Consider the following 16957-nt stretch of genomic DNA (forward strand, 5'->3'; position numbering starts at 1 on the left):
ATAGAACTAAACTTTGACTGAGTGTGGGATGGATTATGGATGTGAGGTTGAACTCTTTTACCTCTCTCTCGCGGTCTCTAGTCGTCAGGTGGGTCCTCACCATTGGATCAGGGGAGTCTGGAGCTTCAGGAAGCCAACACAAGGCTGAGAGAGAGACTGACTCTCATGGTAAAATACACTTACCAAAACCGCAGCATGCGTATATAGCTATGGAAAAACACACAGGAGTAACACTCGGCAAACATAAGCTACACCTCTAGGCACAAATGCAAGTGTGACGTTTATATCTTAGAAAAGGACACATAATTACTACACAGTAATGCATGGATTCATAAACTCTCTGATCTGTTATTACGTTAAGGTATACCTAAATACACATACCCATTTATTTAGGAGTATTTTTCTGTTCCACAGACGAGGCTTCACTCCAGCGTGCCCCAGAGCTCGGAGGCTGAGCAGGCACTGGAAGATGAGAACCGCTCCCTGAGGTCCCAACTGGAGGAAGCCAGACGAGGAGCCTCCCGTCTGGGCAAGGACAGGGATGAGCTGGGCCAACGGCTGGAGGAGAGAGATCTGGAGAGAGATGCGCTGCGCAAGGGCAAGAGTGACCTGGAGGAGCAGAAGAGACTGTTAGACCGGGCCCTGGAGAAGATTAGCAAGGAGGTGCGGCATTGCGTGTGTTTTCGCGCATCTGCTTTTTTATGCATTTATTTTCTATTGCCCTTGGTATGGATTTTGGGTTGCTTTAAAACTGAATTGACAAAGATCACCCTATCCTTCTTTCCCATCCATGCCCTTTCCACCCACCCTTTCTCTACCTGTCAGATGGAGGTGATGCTGGGGGACTCCCGTCAGTCGGTGCAGGCCCTGCAGAGCCAGATGGATGAATACAGGGAGCGCTCCAGGAGAGACTTACAGGATGCCCAGCGGCAGGGCAAAGAACGACTGGGTGAACTGCAGAGGGCCCAGGCCAACTTGAAGACACTGCAGGAAGAGGTGAGAGAGGGAGAGAGCGGGGGGGAGGAGGAGAGTAGGGAGCGAGAAAGGACAGACTGGCTGGACTGCAGAGGGCCCAGGCCAACCTGAAGACACTGGTGAGAGAGGGAGAGAGCGAGGGGGAGGAAGAGACAGAGAGTAGGGAGAGACAAAGGACAGATTGGCTGAACTGCAGAGGGCCCAGGCCAACCTGAAGACACTGCAATAGGAGGTGAATGGGAGGAGGGCAAAGACAGACTGGCTGAGCTACAGAGGCCCCAGGCCAACCTAAAGACACTTCAGGATGAGGGGAGGGAGAGCAGAGCAAAGGAAAGGACAGGAAGATGGTGTTCAGGTACAGAGAAAGGAGTAAACAGTGGAGAGAGAGTTTGCAGGTGTATTTTAGAGAGGAAGCAGAAAGGAGAATAAAAGGATTTGAGGGAAGAGAAGAAAAATATAAAGATACAGTATGAAGGGAGTTAGTTGATGAGACAAGCCTGAGGTGATCCTTACATGGCTTATCAATATATTGGGAATATTATGTCCCCTTTCCAAATGTTGAACCACTGACTCATCCCCGTTCCGTGGTCCAGGTTTCTCGTTTGAAGAAAGAGCTGCTGGTGTGTGGGGAGGAGAGGGACAGCGCCCAGCTGGAGAGAGACCTGCTCAGCAGCCGCCTCAAACATCTGGAAAGCGAACTGGACTCTGAGAGGAGCTCTCAGACGGACCGCAACAGGGAACTCAGAGGCCTGGAGGTGAGGGGTCAAAGGTCATTACCTTTAAATGTCAAAGATTTTGGGGTGAATTATAGGTGTGGAAATACTGTATGTCTGAGAAATGGAGGTTAGAGGTCAAGGATTCTTCTGAGCGCTTTGGGAATTGTATGTGAAAGACTTCTAGCCTTGGACTATCAGCATGGAGTATATGATGTTGGGAAGGGGAGGAGAGCTTGAAAGGACATGGTCAAACTAATTTGTTTACAACTTGGATGGATGTGTGTCAGGACAAAGTGAAGACGATGGAAATTGAATTGGATGAGGAGAAGAGCAGCGTGGAGCTTCTCAATGATCGTGTTGCACGCAGTCGAGAACAGGTACTGTACTTCAATACACACACACACACTTGAATACACACAAGCAGGTACTGATTTCCATACAGACTAAGTCACTCAGAATGTTTGCTTATTCTCTTTCTTCCATTCTCTCTCAGATTGACCAGCTGCGTGGAGACCTGATGAAGGAGCGCTCAACCGTACACGACCTGGAGATGGACAAGAGTGTCCTAGAGAGACAGGTATAGATTTCACTTTTCATATCCAACATTTTTTGTAACAGAAAATGCCTAATTCTAAGTTTCATCACCCTCAAACATTTTTGCTCAAACACATCTTGATATGCCAACGCGCTCTCCTCAGGTGAAGGAGTTGAGGTCCCGTGTGGCAGACATGGAGACACAGTCCCGTCCCTCCACTGGAATGACTTTGTTAGAGGGTAAAGTGCAGGAGCTGGAGGAGAGGCTACACAGTGAAGAGAGGTGTGTACATGCTATACTTAGCCATGATGTGTAACTGCTCAAGTACTATGTATACTACATGAAGTACTAACATGACACGCACCATCATTTTAACTAGCAGTAGTCCTGGCTTTGTGAATACTATAGTTCATCTGAATAGAATGAATATTGTGTGTAATGATATGTTTCCGTGTTCAGAGAGAAGCTGAGTATCCAGGCCTCCCAGAGGAGAGTGGAGAGAAAGCTGAAGGAAATAATCGTCACTCTGGACCAGGAGAGGAACCAGCACGCTGAGCAACGAGACCAGGTATATGTTAATGGATACTGGTGGTCCTCTGTAGCTCAGTTGGTAGAGCATGGCACTTGCAACGCCAGAATTGTGGGTTCAATACCCGGGACCACCAGTATGTGAAGTGTTTACACGCTTAACTGTAAGTTGCTTTGGAGAAAATAGTCTGATAAATGGCATATTATTTTATACCATGGCATTGTTGAATACTTGTTTCTGATTGGCTTGAAGGGCATTCAAGTGTGCATTATTTCCCTATAACACACGGTAAAATTCAATGGCTATAATTTTTACATGTTCTGTGTTTGAGCTGCTTTTGAACGCAAAAGTCGAATTGAAAACATTGTTGAATTCGATTTTCAGCACCTTTACACTGACAATTTTGGTGTGAATAGTAACACAGCAGGAATAGTGTTTTCAATGCAGTACATAGTTTGAAATCTTGGCAAGCTTCTTCAAATGCACATACAGTACCACTCAAAAGTGGTTGGCTAGTGGCTTTTCCAACAGTCTTGAAAGAGTTCCCCCATATGCTAAGCACTTTAGTTGCTTTAGCAACTCATCCCAAACCATCTCAAATGGGTTGAAGTCGGGTGATTGTGGAGGCTAGGTCTAATGATGCAGCACTCATCACTCCTTGGTCAAATAGCCCCAACACAGCCTGGAGGTGGTGGTGTGTCCTGTTGAAAAACAAATGATAGTCCCACTAAGCACAAACCAGATGGGATGGTGTATCGCTGCAGAATGCTGTGTTAGCCATGCTGGTTAAGCGTGCTTTGAATTCTAACTCATCAGACCAAAGGACAGATTTCCACCGGTCTAATGTCCATTGCTCGTGTTTCTTGGCCCTAGCAAGTGTCTTCTTGTTATTGGTGTCCTTTAAAGTAGTTTATTTGCAGTAATTCGACCATGACAGTCCTCACGAGAGCTTTTAACGTTTTTTTAAAGAAATGTTCCGTATTGATTGACCTTCATGTCTTAAAGTAATGATGGACTGTTTCTCTTTACTTATTTGAGCTGTTCTTGGTATTTTATCAAATAGGGATATCTTCTGTATACCACCCCTACCTTGTCACAACACAATTGATTGGCTCAAACACACTAAGAAGGAAAGAAATTCCACAAATGAACTTTTAACAAGGCACACCTGTTAATTGAAATGCATTCCAGCAGACTACCTCATGAAGCTGGTTGAGAGAATGCCAAGAATGTGCAAAGCTGTCATCAAGGCAAAGGGTGGCTACTTTGAAGAATATAAAATATATTCTGATTTAACAGGGTTTTTTTGGTCACTACATGATTCCATATGTTATTTCATAGTTTTGATGTCTTCATTATTATTCTACAATGTAGAAAATAGTAAAAATAAAAACTCTGGACACCTACACATTCAAAACTTTTGACTGGTACTGTATGTGTTCACACACATGCACTCTTCCTTCTGATACATGCTACTCTCAAACCAAAAAGTGACAAATGTATTGGTCACTTATGTTTAACAGTTTAGTAATTTTCTGTGCAATGTTGTTGTATCTACTTGGGCATGTTAAGCTGTACTTTATCGTACAGTGGCTTCAGGTGGTAGATGCAGGGGCTCACATTCACCTTCCTTTGGTTTTGGTATTCTTTGTGGTTATTTTTACTTTTAACTGAACTGTAACAAAGGGTTATACTTTTCTGGGGCTTACACTTTCCTACTCTTCCTGCTGTATACATCAGATATTTGTGACAATCCGCTTCATGCACAACGGTTTGAGAGGAACCAGCATGCTGAGCAACTAGAACAGGTACATGTTAATGGATACGGTTGGTCCTCTGTAGCTCAGTTGGCAGAGTATGGCGGTTGCAATGCCGGGATAGAGGGTTCGATTCCCGGGACCACCATTATGTAACCTGTATACCCCCATGACTAAGTCGCTTTGGATAATAGCATTTATTTTTATTATTATTTCATACATTGTTGAATACTAGTTTTTGCTTGGCTTGAAGGGCATTCTTGAATGTTCATGATTTCCTTATAACACACGTTAGAATTCAATGGCTATAGTTCTTACATGTTCTACTGTATGTTTGAGTTGCTTTTGAAAGCTAGCGCGTCATGGAGCACACCTTCCATGTTCATTGATTTCCAGGGAACACATAGCCCCTCATTGAGTATCACTTAGTACATTCACGTCTGTACATACAGTATGTATACTATAACATGAAAATGAATGTAATGACAGAGAACTAGGTGGTTTTTGGTGGAGATTCCTATTGTCTCCTCTCTCTACAACTACATACCATAAATACTTCAAGTCAAGCAAGCACACATTTTCTTCAGGACGTTGTCTTTTCTATGCATTTAATAGCGGACTTGCTGTGTCCTGCTGACCGTGTACCTTTCCTTGGTCCCTTGTGCTGTGTGACCGAATCCTAAACTCTAGGTGCTACAGTATCCTAACCTACTGTCCACCTCTGTCCCCAGCTGTCCCTGCGTGTGAAGGCCCTGAAGCGTCAGCTGGACGAGAGTGAAGGTGAGGTGGAACGACTAGAGGGGGTCCGCAGGAAGGCTCTTAGGGACCTGGAGGAGCAGCAGGAGCTGCAGGAAGCACTGCAGGCCAAAGTCACTGCACTGGAGTCTGAGAAGTGAGTTCCCTGATAAATGTATATATACACACAAACAAATTCCTTAGTATCTGCAGGCAAAAGCCACAGCACTGGAGAGTGAGCTAAAGTGAGTTCCCTCTCTGACACATCTATCTACAGTACATACTAGCAGTATACACCAAATGTATTCTCTAGTATCCCATACCCTCTATATGACTGTTCTGTACAGCGTTGCATCTTGTCATACCAGTTATTATACCAGTTATGCCAGATATGATTATGTATTATAATCCACACTCCTGTACAGACACCTTCACCAGTGTTGTCAAACCCCTCGGGGGCCAGCAGGTGGTGCTTCAATGTCACTGAGCCCGCTGCTCAAACCTGCTCAAATTGAGAAATGCCTATTTCTTGTTTTAGTCCTCTTTTGAAATGCATTAGACATTGGAATGGTTCAGGGAACAACAAAAAATACTCAAATTCCAGTACATTCAGTAGGAACTGTGTCCCTTTTTAGTAACAACTACAGTCAATGACAACCGTGTCTTGTTCACTCTCTCAGGCGGAAGGTGTATCAGACGCGTCGACCTGTCCTGGGAGCCTCCAACCTCAGTTCTGAGGACGAGGACGGTTTTTATGACAACAGCATCGCCTCCATCCTCACTGAGGGACAATTACATACCACCAACTGCTAGGGAGAGATTTTTTCATATATTAAATTAATAGATTCAAATATAACTGGTTAGAGGGAGGTACTCAGGACTCTACATGAAGTAGCTAACATGCCAAGCACTACGAAATTGACTTGCAGTTATTTTTCTGGTTTTATGAGAACTAGATTGCTGTGTCAGTTTGGTTGCCAGTACAATCAACTGTCATCCTGGCACCATAATTTCCTTTTCTTTTGTCAGTTAAAATATGAGATATTTTGTAGATTGACTAAGCCAAGGGCCCAAAGAACTCTGGTCAAAAGTAGTGCACTGTATAGGGAATAGGGTGCCATTTGGAACACCCACATGAACTTGGAATCACAGGGTTTTGCTGTGCCTCAACTTGACTTTGATGTTTTATAAGAATACTTGCTTGAGTGGTTTACAGCACCTTTACACTGACTTGTGGTGGGATATTAACACAGCAGAAAGTGTTTCAATGCAGTACGTAGTTTAAATTCTTGGCAAGCCTTTTCACATGCACATGCGTGTTCACACGCAATCTCTCTTCTGATACTTTTTTATTTTATTTAACTAGGAAAGTCCGTTAAGAACAAAGTCTTACTTACAATGACTGCCTACCAAATGGCAAAAGGCCTCCTGTGGAGTCGGGGGCTGGGATTAAAAATAAAATAAAAAATCTAAGACAAAACACGCATGAATAGAGAGACAACACAGAGTGACCAAAGAGATACATGCTACTCTCAAACCAAAAGGTGGCAAACATATTGGTCACTTATGACAGTTGAGTTATTTTCAGTACAATGTTGTTGAATTTACATGGGCATGTTAAGCTGTGGCTTCAAGTGGTCGATGCAGGTGCTCACATTCACCTTCCTTTGGTTTTGGTATTCTTTGTGGTTATTTTGACTTTTGACTGTACTGTGAGGGCTGTGTACTTTTCTGGGGCTTACACTTTCCTACTCTTCCTGCTGTATACATCAGATATTTATGACAATCCGCTACATGCACAATGGTTTGAATCGTGGGTGAATCCCACTCCATCTCTATTCTTTCCATTACCTCTCACCCTTCTTAATAGCCTTTCTCTATCCTGTTCCTTATTTTATGTTTCAAGTATTTATCTCGTTGGTCTGTGCAAATGTTTTCACTCGAATGCCTTAAAATTATTTCTGTAATTGTAGTGGTTATTTATTAATACTGATGCTGTAGTTGCTACTATTGTCGTTTGTATGTTTCCTTCAGATGCAGCTACAAGTTATTGACAAGAGTAACTTGTCAGTGCTTGAATCTGCTTTCCTACCAACAGAGTAATCATATGATTGGAAGTGCAATAGTACATTTCTTCTCATTATGCCTGCCTTTTTAGTGAATGTACAATGAACTTTTCTCCCTTAAGTACATTTGCTGAGATTTTTACTTTGAATGTGGTAGTTTTCAGTTGTCTTTCTGGGGCAACTTTGCCCAGGTTATGAAGTTTTTACTGTTTATTGTAACATTTGATGTGGTAGAAATCTGCTTGAGTTTTACCAGTATTTTGACACTTTGGTATTTCAAATAAATGTTGGACTTTGTGTGGATGTGACCATAAGTTATTTGTCCATAAAGTGTAATTAATTTAATAGAGATGGCTGCACTGCTACACCAAGATAGCCGCGAGCCAGGCACATCTCCCGGCTAGCAAACTAAAATTACTACAACCGCAATCCCTCTTTCGCCAACTGGCCTGGACCCTTTTGTCAACACGAGGCTCCGCTGTTCCACCATGACTGGTCTGCAGACGTAACGACATCCGCTGTGCCTCCAACCGGTCATTGCCGGACATCGGAGCAGGCGCTTCTCCTAGCCTCAGCCTGCTAACTTTAAACGCTGCGTCTCCTGCTTGCTAAGTAACGAATACCCAGCGGCTTCCCTGTTTCATCTATTGCTGTTCACTGGACCCTAAGATCACTTTGCTACATAGCTGATGCCTGCTGGACTGTTCATTGATCACAGTACTCTATTTTGTTTATTCTTTGTTTATCTGTTGGCCCCAGCCTCGAACTCGTTCCCTGTGTGTAGTTAACTGACCCTCTCTACCCATTCATCGTCATTTTATCTGTTGTCTTAGCTAGCTCTCCAAATCAACACCTGTGATTGCTTTATGCCTCACTTTGTCTCTCAAATGTCAATATGTCTTATATATTCTCGTTTAGGATAGTTATCATTGTTTTAGTTTAGTCCCCAGGCACCGTCATTTGTTGACTTCTGTAACTGAAAAAGCCTTGGTTTCATGCATGTTAACATCAGAAGCCTCCTCCCTAAATTAGTTTTACTCACTGCACACTCAGCCACCCCTGATGTCCTTGCCGTGTCTGAATCCTGGCTTTGGAAGGCCACCAAAGATTGAGATTTCCATCCCCAACTATAACATTTTCCATCAAGATAGAACTGCCAAAGGGGGAGGAGTTGCAATCTACTACTGCAGAGATGGCTTGCAAAGTTGTCATACTTTCCAGGTCTATGCCCAAACAGTTCGAGCTACTAATTTTAAAAATTACTCTCTCCAGAAATAAGTCTCACTGTTGCCGCCTGTTATAGACCCCCCCTCAGCTCCCAGCTGTGCCCTGGACACCATAGATGAGGGGCAATCAATTCACATATCTTCAGAGTTTGTTCTGTTAGGTGACCAAAACTGGGATATGCTTAGCATCCCGGCCATCCTACAATCTAAGCTAGATGCCCACAATTTCACACAAATTATCAAGGAACCCACCAGGTCCAACCCTAAATCCATAAACTTTTTTTATTTTACCTTTTATTTAATCAGGCAAGTCAGTTAAGAACAAATTCTTATTTTCAATGACGGCCTAGGAACAGTGGGTTAACTGCCTGTTCAGGGGCAGAACGACATTTGTACCTTGTCAGCTCGGGGGGTTGAACTTGCAACCTTCCGGTTACTAGTCCAACGCTCTAACCACTAGGCTACCCTGCCGCCCCAACATGGGCACCCTCAGATATTATCCTGGCCATCTTGCCCTCCAAATACCTTTGCTGTTTTCAATCAGGATCTCAGTGATCATTGCCTGCATCCACTATGGGTCCGCGGTCAAATGATCATCACTGTCGAACACTCCCTAAAACACTTCTGCGCGCAGGCCTTTCTAATCGACTTAGCCTGGGTATCCTGAAAAAATATTGACCTCATCCCGTCAGTCGAGGATGCCTGGTTGTTCTTTAAAAGTCATTTCCTCACCATCTTAAATAAGCATGCCCCTTTCAAAAAATGTAGAACCAGGAACAGATATAGCCCTTGGTTCACTCCAGACCTGACTGCCCTCGACCAGCACAAACATCCTGTGGTGGACTGCAATAGCATTGAATTAGCCCCCGCAATATGAAACTGTTCAGGGAAGTCAGGAACCAATACACGCAGTCAGTCAGGAAAGCAAAGGCTAGCTTTTTCAAACAAATTTGCATCCTGTTGCTATAACTCCAAAAGGTTTTTGAACACTAAAGTCCTTGACGAACAAGAGCAGGTCCTGCCAGCTGCCCACTGCACTGAGGCTAGGTAACACTGTCACCACTGATAATTCCACGATAATCAAGAATTTCAATAAGCATCATGCTTTCCTCCTGGCTACCCCAACCCCGGCCAACAGCTCTGCAACCCCTGCAGCTATTGCCCAAGCCTCCCCAGCTTCTCCTTCACCCAAATCCAGATAGCAGATGTCCTGAAAGAGCTGCAAAACCTGGACCTGTACAAATCAGCTGGGCTAGATAATCTGGACCCTCTTTCTAGATCCCTAAAGATTGGAAAGCTGTCGCGGTCATTCCCCCCTTCAAAGGGGTGACACACTAGACCAAAACTGTTATAGACCTATATCGTGCCCTGCCTTTTCTAAAGTCTTTGAAAGCCAAGTTAATAAACAGATTACCGACCCTTTCGAATCCCAAATGTGTGGGCGCTACATGAAATGTTCAGCAGTCAAGTTGCGTGATATCTTGTGCTACTCGAATGGCGTTAGTCTGTCGTCGGATAAACATTTACTGGATCTTTTTATGACTAGCATATTTTAGTTATCACCCTGGACCTTAGTGGGGAAGCTGACGCATATAGCTGTTCGATGACTAATCAAGGCTTACTATAGTTTCAGCGTGTTGGATGGGCTGTTGATACTAGCATTGCCTACAGTAGCATGTGGTGGGCTTGCTAAAAAACCACAGGGCGATCAGTGTTGGCGGTCAAGCGTTCATTGACTCTTATGGAAAGCTCTGTTAGCTTATTCAGACACTCTTATATGCAAGCTTATCTAGTAATCTATAGGGTAGACATGAGCCTTTAGCTCAAGTAGACTATTTGTAGGTCTAGGTTTGGATTAATCGGTCACTCTCACTGTGCATGCTGAAGATGCATCTGCTACTGTTGAGCAATTTCAGTTTGTTAGCATAAAACATACATTATTACCATGTGATGGTAGATCATGGCTGAGCTGTCCCGCTCTGCAGCAGTCTACTGTATGGTCTTCTCTCTGTACAATGGCGGCTGTTTTCTATTCCAATTTCAGTCAGGCAAATGATGCCTTATTGGGCTCAAATAGCAGGGATTCAGTTCATATTGGGCGTCAGGACCCTTCAGCATGCAGTCTGCTCAAGAATCCATCTGCCTGCCTACTCTTCATGGCCTACGGAGAAGGAACGAACATGCATATCAGAGTATCTCTCCTCTTTCTCGGTAGCACACGTTTGAGTTCATGTTAAGGCAACGGTGTTGGGTTTACATGACTCTTTTCCAGAGGCGGTCCATATGATGGCTAGGCGTTCCTCAGTCTGAATACACTAAATGTTCCTTCCCTTTTTTATTTTGCATGATCTCTTAAATTCTGTTTGCATTATGGCCTCTCACATGTGGAACATTGTCATCACCAGAATTAACACTGCTTTATCTTCATGTTATGCTGCCTGTATGCTGAGCACGGGCAGCACCCGGCGAACCTCTGTCCAACATTGAAGCTGGTAACCAATGACAAGATACTAGATCACGGCTCTGGTTCCTTCGTCAACGCTGCTAATTCTGCACTGCTACTGCTCCTCAATGGATCCTTTCTTCACTCTGATCCTCTACTGCTACAATTGATTTATTCTGAGGATTGCGAAACCTACCGGAGTTCCTGCAGTTTTGCTATATGATCATGATTCTGCCAGCCAGTTGACCATTAGCTACTTTGCATAGGTACAATATCCTCATACACTAAGATGACAGCTTTTCCCGCTTCATGGGCTTCAAAATTGCAATCTTCGGGCAATGACAAAAGGTTACCGATCACCCTCACTCTATGCAACAACAAAAAAATCATGTTGAGGGAAGGGCGTTTTGGCTCGTACAATTATTTTATTTAGAAGCAGCTGCTTATGGCTTCCTCTATGTATTTTACGGTTGGGGAATGCAATTCATATCTTTAATAATTGCATGATCTCGCGATTTTTTTTTTATTGAATTATGGCCACTCGCATGTTCACATTGTTAGTAAAGCATTCCCAAACTAATGGGAAGGGTAAAGGTAGGCCAGCTATCATTGCTCAAACTAGCGCTGCATTCTGTCCTGTCTTCCATGTTACGCTACCTGCAATGGCGACCGCTGGTCACGTCAGGCGAGATACTGGTTTTCCCCACAGCTCCGTCTCTGCTAACGCTGCGGGGTATCTCCTGAGCTATACGCAGCCATTCATTTCGCATCGGCGCTGCTTTGACGGCTTCTCTATCTGTCCCTGCATCCACACTTAAATTCGTGGGGCCAAGGAGATTTTTTATTTATTCCAAAAGTGATGTTCATCTGCGAGTAACATGCCTTATATAGTTCGCTACATCAGCATTCAGCCTCCAGTCAATAGCATTGCTTTGGTATTAAAAGTCAGTGCATTTTAGCACAGGTGGTTGGCTGGATGCTTAGGTTGCGTATAGTAGATATTTAATGTAGGCAACAGATGATTACGCTTGTCATAGAGTTCAGTGATAGCACTCGGCGGTGCTTCTTTAGGGTGGCTGGGTCTACACTGCTACGTGGCATATGGTCACGTGCCAAGATTAACATTCTACATTGAATTCATTTGCGTGATACGATTACTTTAGGTGGTCATTCGATAATATTTAAATGGTGCTTCTGCCGTAGCTACACATTCGCCTGATGTAAGGTTCTGCTGTTTGGGAGATTGGTGTAGTTTACCGCTCCCACTGCCCGTAAATTGTATTTTACATGGACGCTTTGCTCGGGCAGCGAGTTACCATGAATGTGAAAAGCCTGTATCGCCAAGACTTGCATTATTTATTGCTGAATAAATGGTCGAACATATTTCTACCTGCCGTTTGTCTTCTGAACTACGGATTTCAGCACCCAAAGAAAAGCTTTTAATTTACACAGGACAAACAGGTACAAGGAAAGCATTAAAGAATGGAAATATTTACAATTATCGACTGACAGCGAATCAATGTAGTCGGATGTTGAGTGTAGTCAGCTAAAATGTTAACAAGTGATAAAATGCTTAAACACACAGACATGCAGGAATGGAAAGTTCAACACCGACTCGGAGACAAAGGAAAACTCATATGCACACGCATAGACAGTCTAATTAAATTCACATACTGGTACACATTCTTGGACACCGTGAATTTTTTTTGCTTGCACAGTCCTGTTTACACTGCACATCTCTCACGACAGAGGGCTATTATATAAATATGCTTCATTAATCACGTATGTAACAGAACCACATTCTGCACCATGGCGGTACCACTGCCACCATGTAGCGATGGAACACCTTTGATTTGATCACGTTTGAACTCTTCCTTTACCAGGTATAACAACTGAAAACAGCGTAACGACCCAATTTACAGCTTGTTTTAAGAGACACAGACGCTCTCAAAACAAAGGCACCTACACACTCCTTCACATCAATATTTTTACCAGGCCAATCTGAATATGGCCAGTCTATAACCACGTTAAATCCTATTAAGGATAGGACCCTTTTTATTTTTTTCAATTTTGTAAAAATGAACAATTTCTGTTCAAAATGTTTCAAGTCTGCCCAAATTTGCCAAATTAGTCAATATATACATTTTCAAGTACATATCTGTGCACTCCCCTCAAACAATAGCATGGTATGTTTTCACTGTAATAGCTACTGTAAATTGGACAGTGCAGTTACATTTCTTAAGCTTTCTGCCCAAATAAGATGTATATGTCCTGGGAAATTGTGTTGTTACTTCATGCTAATCACGTTAGTGCACGTGCACGTTAGCTCAATGGTCCTGAGGGTGGGACACCGATCCTATTTCTTCTCCCATCGACTGTGTTCACCAGTGCACCGTCATTCTTCTCCCTGTAGGGGGAGCTAGTCCTGTCTGGGTTGTAGGTGGGAGCTGCATAGGCTGGTGGAATAGGGCTGGGCTGGTGACTGAGCCTCGCCCTGCCATGTAAGGCAAGACAGTAGGTTCCCATGCTACAGTAGGTTCCCATACTGAGTTTCTCACACACCGACAAACACACAGTCGCAACAGTCAGATCATCGTCAGGAAGGCCCACGGACAACTGCTCTGATACAGGTACATTGAAAATGGGTGGCATGTGGGCTTGTGAGACAGGTAGAGGTAAAGCTACTCCAGACTAGTGTGCTGACACAGTTTTTAAAGTAGAGCTCTGGTGTGTTTCTATATAAAGCGTTGTTTGCTTGCTGTTTGTATTACAGTAATAGTGTTAACTTGTGATTTAGATGTAAAGGTACTTATTATTGTAGAAGTGGTGAGAGATTTTAAATTAGTTATTCTCTTCAAAGTATGTAAATGTTTGATTGCTCTTAGACAAGGAGACAATGGTCTTTGATATTGACTTCATATATCAGTAATCGTGTTAACCTGTGACTGAGAGCATATTTTAATGCTGAGTTGTCATATAAGAAGTTCCTCTAATGTAAGCAGCAATGCTAACATTTTGGGATTGTTGAAAATAGTGTATGATGATGAGTTAATTTTGTTTCCATAACCAGAATTTGTATAGATGGGATTAGTCAATGTGGCTCTGAATTTCCCCAAGTATAATTGATTGTATCCATTGTCAGGAGAGAGAGTTTTTATATTTATATATATATTTTATATATATATATTAGTACCAGTCAAAGGTTTTGACACACCTACTCATTTAAAGGTTTTTCTTTATTTTCTAGATAGTAGAATAATAGTGAAGACATCAAAACTATGAAATAACACATATGGAATCATGTAGTAACCAAAAGTGTTAAACATACCAATATATATTTTGTATTTGAGATTCTTCAAAGTAGCCACCCTTTGCCTTGTTGACAGCATTGCACACACTTGGCATTCTCTCAACCAACTTCATGAGGAATGCTTTTCCAACATTCTTGTAGGGGTTCCCACATATGCTGAGTAGTTGTTGGCTGCTTTTCCTTATACCTGCGGTCCAACTCATCCAAAACCATCTCAGTTGGGTTGAGGTCAGGTGATTGTGGAGATCTGATCTGATGCAGCACTCATCACTCTCCTCCCTTGGTAAAATAGCCCGTACACAGCCTGAAGGTGTGTTTTGGGTCATTGTCCTGTTGGAAAAACAAATGATAGTCCCATTAAGGGCAAACCAGATGGGATGGTGTATCGCTGCAGAATGCTATGGTAGCCATGATGGTTAAGTGTGCCTTGAATTCTAAATAAATCACTGACAGTGTCACCAGCAAAGCACCATCACACCATCACACAGCACTCCATGCTTCCTGGTGGGAACCACACATGCGGAGATCATCCATTCACCTACACTTACGTTTGGGGGTGGGGAAGTTTGCCTGGGCTAAAGACAGCTATATCGGTCTGCTAATACAGGACTAGTAAAGGCCTAGTGCACTACTTTTTCAGGGGGTGCTGCAACCCCAGCACCCCTACTACCCGCAAGTATGGAACGACCCAGTAGCAAAGTAGTATTAGTCAGGCTAAACTGAATGTTCAGATAATACAGATGCCGTATCTTAATTTGATCATCCATTTCAGACTTAATTTGCCCTAACGAAAAATGTATCAACCCCTACAAAAAAAATCCATGAATTATAATCCACATAATTCCAATTTCCTGCTGTGAAAAACTGGGTCAAATTAAGATACGGCATTGTGTACTTAAGAAAATAATTTTGTGTATCCCTTAAACAGCAATAAATTGTTAATGTATGTATTGTGCTTTTGGAATTGATAGAATCACAAAAGGGAGTTCCAGATAATTTTCATGGCTTACCTAGGATGTGATTCGGTATTGGGGCTCCCAAGTGGCGCAGCGGTTGAAGTCTAGGGCGTCACTACAGACACACTGGTTCGAATCCAGGCTGTATCACAACCGGCCGTGATTGGGAGTCCCATAGGGCAGCGCACAATTGGCCCAGCATCGTCTGGTGTAGGCTGTCATTGTAAATAAGAATTTGTTCTTAACTGACATGCCTAGTTAAATAAAATAAAAATGATTTCTTGTGCTGTTTTAAACCATTAGTTGTTTTGGCTAAAGAATGGAGCTCAACACTCTTATGAACAGCATGGTTTTTCTGCCTTGAGATGAGTGTGTATATGTAAATCTTCCATTGCTTTTAATAGCCCAATATGAAGAGTTTGGGTAATTTGCTACTAACTTAAGAGCCCAGCTAGCACATTTGGTTCCTTTGGAAGTTGTGGGAACATGTGTTTTTGGTTTCCCATTGGTTCTGTGAACGAAGCCATAAGTTTCCTCACCGATAACTTTTTTTAAATGTTCTGAGAATGGAAGTGAACATCATGTTTCACCAAGACTTTTAATAATACTGCTAGCTTAGGTTAACTGTTTTGAACTCCTAGCAGACATGGAAATTCCTTTGCTTAGGCATTAATCATACAAAACATTGTTTTGGGGATTGTGACACTGCATCGGTGAGATTCAAACCTATGATATTCTGTTGTCTGTTCATTGAATTAGTCCACTATGCCACCAGGATGGAGCTAGTATGTCATGTTTTTTAAACTCATAAGAAAACTGCTAATTTTAGTTTATTCAAAACATTAGATTAGATAGAGGACTAATCTTTATCTGTGCCATTTATAGTGCCTGTAACAGCACGGGCAGTGCCATTGAGGCTATCTCCATTTTGAAGCGGTCAATCTTTCTGTAAATGTGTTATTTTTATATGTTATTATTATTCGGAAAGAAATCTTTACAGTTAACATCATTCAGTGAAAATGTCAGAGACTGAAAAGAAAACATGCTTCAAAATGTTCCCCCTTTTCTATCCAATTCGCTTTATTTTTGTAATACATTACACTTGATCATTCTTGAATAAGTACCTCCATTTCTTTTTGTTATTCCTCTAACCTATTTTGTGCCTCTATAGTACAGTTTCCATTACCATCTACCTGCACTGTTACTTCCTCTATTTCCTTTATTAGTCTCTTTGACCTAAACTGCTTTTGTTTTAATGAGTATTGTATTGAAAGTGTCCCATACAATAAGGGGATCTGCTGTACCTATGTTGTCCAAACAAAGTAAATTCTGAATTATTTTGTCTTAGTTAAGAACATATTGTCATCCAATAGGCTTAGATTAAAATTCCAATTCTGTAATAGTTATATGGAGGCCAATTAGATGGTGGTCCGATCGCATTTGGTCTCCTAATAATACTTTTAAAAAACTTTTGATGCCAGCAAGAACGAGATTAGGAAGTAATCAAGACGGCTAGCTTGATTTAAGCCTCCTCCATGTATATCTCACTAGGTCATGGTTTTTCAATTGTTTATGCACAAGTTCTAATGTATCCATGATCCTTGTTATCTCCTTAAGTGCTTGAGGGTGATAGTTTGTAGAATGATTTCCTTTACGATCCATTGAGGTACTTAAAACCGTATTATAATCTCCCACCATAATAATAGATT

The 16957-nt window shown here is 42.4% G+C and overlaps 2 protein-coding genes across 6 annotated transcripts in view; both read left to right on the top strand.

Moving 5' to 3' along the window:
* The window catches only part of cgnb (cingulin b), a 46203-nt gene extending 38593 nt beyond the window's left edge, over positions 1-7610 (top strand). For all 3 annotated transcript variants that reach the window (XM_024444269.2, XM_024444270.2, XM_024444271.2), the window contains exons 11-20: positions 82-168; positions 415-663; positions 826-996; positions 1569-1730; positions 1979-2068; positions 2185-2268; positions 2390-2508; positions 2686-2794; positions 5244-5404; positions 5928-7610. In XM_024444269.2, coding sequence (XP_024300037.1) covers positions 82-168; positions 415-663; positions 826-996; positions 1569-1730; positions 1979-2068; positions 2185-2268; positions 2390-2508; positions 2686-2794; positions 5244-5404; positions 5928-6060 — 1365 coding nt within the window. In that variant the 3' untranslated portion in view covers positions 6061-7610. The remainder of the gene's footprint in view (positions 1-81; positions 169-414; positions 664-825; positions 997-1568; positions 1731-1978; positions 2069-2184; positions 2269-2389; positions 2509-2685; positions 2795-5243; positions 5405-5927) is intronic.
* A 5835-nt stretch (positions 7611-13445) lies between these two features.
* The window catches only part of LOC112266620 (tuftelin), a 49527-nt gene continuing 46015 nt past the window's right edge, over positions 13446-16957 (top strand). Inside the window, exon 1 of one of the 3 annotated variants that reach the window (XM_042295761.1) lies at positions 13446-13612. The gene's annotated coding sequence lies outside the window, so the exon portion shown is untranslated. The remainder of the gene's footprint in view (positions 13613-16957) is intronic. The other 2 variants (XM_042295760.1, XM_024444266.2) reach the window with 2 other exon arrangements.

This window comes from Oncorhynchus tshawytscha, linkage group LG13 (genome assembly GCF_018296145.1).
Source record: "Oncorhynchus tshawytscha isolate Ot180627B linkage group LG13, Otsh_v2.0, whole genome shotgun sequence".
NCBI lineage: Eukaryota > Metazoa > Chordata > Actinopteri > Salmoniformes > Salmonidae > Oncorhynchus > Oncorhynchus tshawytscha.